The 6,066-nt window shown below is 36.4% G+C and overlaps 1 protein-coding gene across 1 annotated transcript in view; it reads right to left on the bottom strand.

Moving 5' to 3' along the window:
• Window positions 1–6,066, bottom strand: part of CCT6B (chaperonin containing TCP1 subunit 6B) — a 59,765-nt gene that overhangs the window by 37,063 nt on the left and 16,636 nt on the right. Inside the window, exon 5 of the mRNA XM_006154387.3 lies at window positions 5,555–5,658. Coding sequence (XP_006154449.1) covers window positions 5,555–5,658 — 104 coding nt within the window. The remainder of the gene's footprint in view (window positions 1–5,554; window positions 5,659–6,066) is intronic.

The raw sequence follows: 6,066 nt of genomic DNA on the forward strand, positions 1-6,066 counted from the left end.
AATTCTTAAAAAAAAAAAAAAAGAATGGAAGGAGAAAAAAAGCTATAGCATGACCAATCTCTGTTGGGGGATGCTTTCTCTGCCTCCTTTTCTCTCTCTCTCTCATGCATACATACCATCTAGCATTTAAAAAAAAATTTTATATCGGGAACCAGCAGTTAGCGTAATGGTTTTTTATATCAAGGGATGGGGTATCAAAGTATATTAGACATTATTTAAGATAAAATTACTGAACAATAAAACAGATCACTAGAAATTATCCAGAATATGATACAAAAGACAAGACAGAAACTATATGGAAAGCAGAATAAGAAAATCAAGCATACATTTAACTGGAGAAGAAGAGAGGACAAAACAGAAGAAATACTTGAAGAGATAATGGATAGGAATTTTCCAGAATCAGATAAAATACATCTGAATTCACAGGTTCAAGAAGCCCAGAAAATACTAAGCAGAATAAATAAAAAGAATATACTGGGATCAGCAGATGGTATAATGGTTATGTCACTGGACTCCCACATGGTTGACCACAGTTTGAGCTCCAGACCCAGCAGGACTAAACTAAAACTCACAGAAAACTGGGGAACCAGCAGTTAGTGTAATGGCTATGTCGCTGAATTCCCACGTAGTCGACCGCGGTTCGTGTCCTGGACCCGGTGGCTTAAAACTCACGCCGGGCGCGTGTGCGTGCGCTGTTTCCCGGCAAGCCATGCCCCCCTATATAAAAAAAAAAAAAAAAAAAAAAAAACTCTCTTAAAAAAAATATGAGATACATTATAGTAAAAGTACAGAATACCAGAGTCAAGGAAAATTGTCTCAAGATAAAGTAAATAAAGAAAGACTACCTTAAAGGACTAACAACTAATTTCCTTTTTTTTTTCTTATAATAGAGCAGGGAGACATTTACTTTTTTTTTTTTCACCTAGACCTACAACATCGATACATATAAATAAATTCTAGTGTTTTTAGATACATTATAGTAAAAGTACAGAATACCAGAGTCAAGGAAAATTGTCTCAAGATAAAGTAAATAAAGAAAGACTACCTTAAAGGACTAACAACTAATTTCCTTTTTTTTTTCTTATAATAGAGCAGGGAGACATTTACTTTTTTTTTTTTCACCTAGACCTACAACATCGATACATATAAATAAATTCTAGTGTTTTTCGTTTTTGTTTGGGGTGGCGGGGAAAGGAGGGGAATACAGGGCAAGAGAAGAGGGCTGGAGAACAGCTGGAGAACAGGTGCCTTTCTGCGTTATTTCCCTCCAATAGGGAGTCTGTCATTCTGATGTGGGTGCACCTGAAGTTGGTAACAGCATCCGGCCTGTTATGTTGACTTGTGAAACCAGACTTTTCCTTTTGTCAAGCAATGTGCACCTGCGCTGGGTGGGGCAGATCTGGAGGGGTTTCTGAAGCATGTGGCTCCAGCAGGGTGGGGCAAAGGACACATCACAGGGTGGTGACCAGACACCTGCAGGGGAGAAGGGAGAGCAGATGAGGGACAGTGGCTGGCAGTGCTGGGGTGCTGTTGCATGGGCAGCCCTTGGAGAAGGGACTAACAACTAATTTCTGAATAGCAGTAACAGAAGCCAGAAGACAGTGAAACAATATCTTGAATAAGCTGAAAGAAAATAACTGCCAACCTAGTTCTATACACAATGAAAGTGTCAAAGAACAAAGATGAAATAAAAGCATTTTAGGCAAACAAAAACCAGAAGTATGCCTCTAGCAAACTATTACTAAAGGAAATGTACAGGATGAACTTTAGACAGAAAGAAATCATAAGACTGAGAAATAAAAAGCTACAAAAAGCAAATCGAATTGAAAATACGAGAATAAGTCTTTACAAATATCATAAGAAACATAATAATAGTATGAGATTTTAAAAAACAATAATAATAATAGCAAGGGTTGAGAGGGAGTAAATGGAGATAATATCCAAAAGGAGGCTAAAGGTATTAAGTTTAGACTCCCATAAATTAAGTATGCATGCATTGTTTCTATTTAGAATAGAACAAATATTCATTGTGGAGCTTAAAAATTAGTAAAAAGGAAAAATGGAATGATAAAACATAATAAATTTAAAAGAAGATAAAAACAGAAACATACTGAGGATAAATAGAAAGTACAAAATATGTCCATAAATAGGACTTAAAGTTTCATCTAAAATATAAAGATTAGCAGATTTAATAACAACAACAACAATAAAGAAATCACCTAGAATATAAGAAGAGATGAAAAGTAAAAACATGTGGGCCAGCTGTGGTTGACTCCTACAAGGCTGACTGTATAGTTTGAGTCCCAGACCCAGCTACTTGAATGACACATGGAACATGTATGCATGTATGCCCAAAATCCCAAAAGGAAAATGGAGAAAGGATTGGAGTGTGATCATCTCCTCTGGGAAGTACTTTCTCACTTTCCTTCTCTTTCTCTCTCTCTCTCTCTCTGTCTCCCTCTAGTGCACCCTCTAGCAAAAATAATAATAATTATAATAAAAACAGGAAAAACATGTACAACGAAAGATATGACAGGCAAATACCAATTATAAGAGTTGGTGCAGTGGCTTTATCAATGTCAGATAAATTACACTTTTAAGACATTACTAAAGAAAAGATGGTCACTTCATATTAGTACAAAAATTCAAGGTACCAGGAAAACATAATCCTTTAAAAATTGTATATATCTAATAAGATAGTCTCAAAGTATATAAAGTAAAATTGTCAAAACCAAAAAAAAAGTATAAACAAATCCACAGTCATGTTTAAAGATATTAACACATCTCTCGTATAAATAAAACCAGTCATGTTTAAAGATATTAACACATCTCTCTCAATAATTGATAGAAAAGCACTCAATACATCAATAAGGATATACATAGAAAAGCTGAACGACGGGACTAACAAACCTGATTCCTTGATCTTACTAGACATATAATACAATTGGACCAACAACTGCACACACAGTACGTTCTTTTCAAGTATGTGAAACATTAACAAAAAGTCTTAACAAATTTCAAAGGAGTGACTTTATAGACCATGTTCCAAGACTATAACGTAATTAAACTAGAAATCAATAATAACAAAGTTTTCCCAAATATTCTGAAATAAAAGCACTTTAAAAAAATGGTTGCCAGAGGATGTGTACATTCCACAGAGAGACAAAGAGACAGAGAGAGAGGAAAAGTGAGAAAGCACTCCCATGGGGAATGGTCATACCACAATCCCTTCTCAATCTCCCTCCTTTAAGGATTTGGGGCATGCACACATACATACCTGGCATAAATAAACCCACTTCTAATGAAAATTCAAGAATATTTTTAACTCAATAAAAATAATAAAACTATATATCAAAACTTGTGGGCTGCAGCGAAGTAATACTTAGAAGAAAATTTAAGTCCTTAACTGTATTACAAAAGCAGAAAATTAGTGACATAAGCTATTCTGAATACAATAGAAGCCAAAAAGTTCCAACAAAATCCCAAAAGAGTAAAAGAAATTGGGGACCAGCCAGTGGCATGGTGGCTAAGGCGCTGGACACTCCCACATTGCTGACCATGGTTTGAGTTCTGAACTTGGCGGCTTTCTTTCTCACTTTCTCTCTCTCTCTGTGTGTGTGTGTGTGTGTATGTCTGGTCAAATTAAAATAAATGAATGAATAAATAAAATTCCATAAAAAAATTCTTAATAAAAAAGAGTAAAAGAAATCAATAACAGCAAGAAAGACTATGACAAAGGGCACTTGATTCCCACATGGTTGACCATGATTAGAGTCCCAGACCAAGCAGCTTAAAAATCACACCATACACATATGCACACATGCTCAAAATCCCAAGAAGAGAATGGAGAAGGGACTGTGGCATGGCCATAGTCTTCTCCCCTATGGGAAGGGAGAGTGGATTTCTCACTTTACGTCTCTGACTCTCTCGGGGAACACACATGCCCTGTAGCAAAAACCTAAATAAATAAATAGGAAATCTAGTCCTACAACCATTAAGAAACTTGCATAAGCAATAAAAAAAATCCTCCTACAGAAACATTTCCAGACAACCAAACTTCTTCGAATTAATTATCAAGATGAAAAATGAGAAGAGAGAACCTACAAATTAAGAAACTAAAAAGATATATCAACCAGGGACCAACAGTTAGCGTAATAGCTATGTCGCTGAACTCCCATGTAGTTGACCACAGTTTGAATATTGGACCTAATGGCCTAAACTCACGCTGGGCGCGTGTGCGTGCGTGCCCAAGATCCCGAGAGAAGAATGGAGGAGAAGGGATTGTGGCATGGCCATACCCCCTGGGGGGTGATTTCTCGCTTTCTATCTCTCTGTCTCTGTCTTTCTGGCGAGTGCACGCACCCTATAGCAAAAAAACTCTCAAAAAAAAAAAAAAGAGATATATCAACCAAATGCATTAAGTAGACTATATTTGACTTCTAATCCAAACGAAATTGAAAATATCTGAGACAATTTTTAGGATTGGAATACGATTTAGATAAGTGATGGTATTAATGGGTGTTTGACAGGTGTGATGTTTTGTGACTATATTAGGTAAAATGGGGGATTATGTTTCATAGATAACAAAGCATTTATGGGTGAAATATGATGCCTGGATTTACTTCAGAATAATCTAGGTTGGGAGGGGTAGGAGGGAGGAATAGAGTTGAAATAAGATTGGTTATATACTGAAAATTGACAAAGATATGTAACAGGTACACAGGCGTTCCCTACTCTAGTCCCTTTATATCTGTCTAAGTTTGGAATTCTTTTTATAATAGAAAGTTAAAAAGACTTACATCCAAAATCAACAAGGTACTACATAATCTGGACCCCTTAACTCTCTGGCCTTACCTCCTGATACGTTTTCCTTACTGGGCTCCAGGCACATTTCTGCTCAGGGCCTTTTCAATTGTTATTCCTTCTGCTTAAAACACTCTTCTTCCAGATATGCATATGACTATTTTCCACATTTCTTCAGAGACCTCTTTATACTCAAGTTTGTTGGAATGGCCTTCTCTGACCACTCTAAAATCACCTTCATGACTAGTTTCTTACTATCTGTTCCAATAATAAATGTAAACATGTGGGAGAAAGACGTTCTGTTTTGTTTATTCTTTATTCCAGCATCTTAGGCAGTGCCACGTTCATGATAAGAAGCCAGTAAGTATATATTAAATAAATAAATTGATTTTAAATAAAAAGCAACCAATAGGCCCAGCAGGTGGTCTAGTGGTTGAGGCACTGGATTCCCACATGGTCGACTGCCGTTTGAGTCCCAGACTTGAAAATCACACTAGGGTTGTGTGTGTGTGCCCAAAATCCCAAGAAGAGACTGGAAGAGAAAGGGATACAGCATGGCCATCCCCCCAGGGGGTAATTTCTCAATTTCCCTATGTCTGCTTCTTTCTGTCTCCAGTAAGTGTACATGCCCTATGGCAAAAAACTTAAAAAAAAAAAAAAAAAAAAAAGGCAACTAATGAAATGAATGAAAGATTAGCTGAAAAAAAGCAAATATTCTAGAACCTATGCAGTCAAAGTTTATGCAACTTACTTTGTATCTGTTTCTGATTTATGTTTCATCTCCATGACCTCTACCATAAAGAGATCAATAGGGTAATCTGGTCTTCTAACAGCCAAAACAGAATCCACCACAGCCTGAAAGAAAAAAAAAATGAATGAGAACAGGGAAAATTTGGAATACTAAAACCCCCCACTGGCCCAAGTAATCTGTCACCAGATTACCTATTAAGTAGATATTAGGCTTCAAATAGACCAAGGCCAACAAGCAATACTTTATTATGGACACTAATAATAACCAAAGCAAGAGATACTTCCAAGTCTAAAAGAATATCAGAAATCATCCAATCCAAACCCTTTCTTTTACAGATAAAGAAGCTGAGGTATGACCTTAAAAACTTGCAGTCTTCAAATAAGATCTAACAGCTATTAGCAGAGCCAGAACTAGAGTTTAGGTCTCTTAACTGCCAGGCCACTGCTCTATCACACTACCAACACCGAAAAATTTCCACCCAAGGACATCTTAATGGAAAAGAAGGAATTGTG

Source organism: Tupaia chinensis, unplaced genomic scaffold (genome assembly GCF_000334495.1).
Source record: "Tupaia chinensis unplaced genomic scaffold, TupChi_1.0 Scaffold000407_4, whole genome shotgun sequence".
NCBI classification, from domain to species: domain Eukaryota; kingdom Metazoa; phylum Chordata; class Mammalia; order Scandentia; family Tupaiidae; genus Tupaia; species Tupaia belangeri.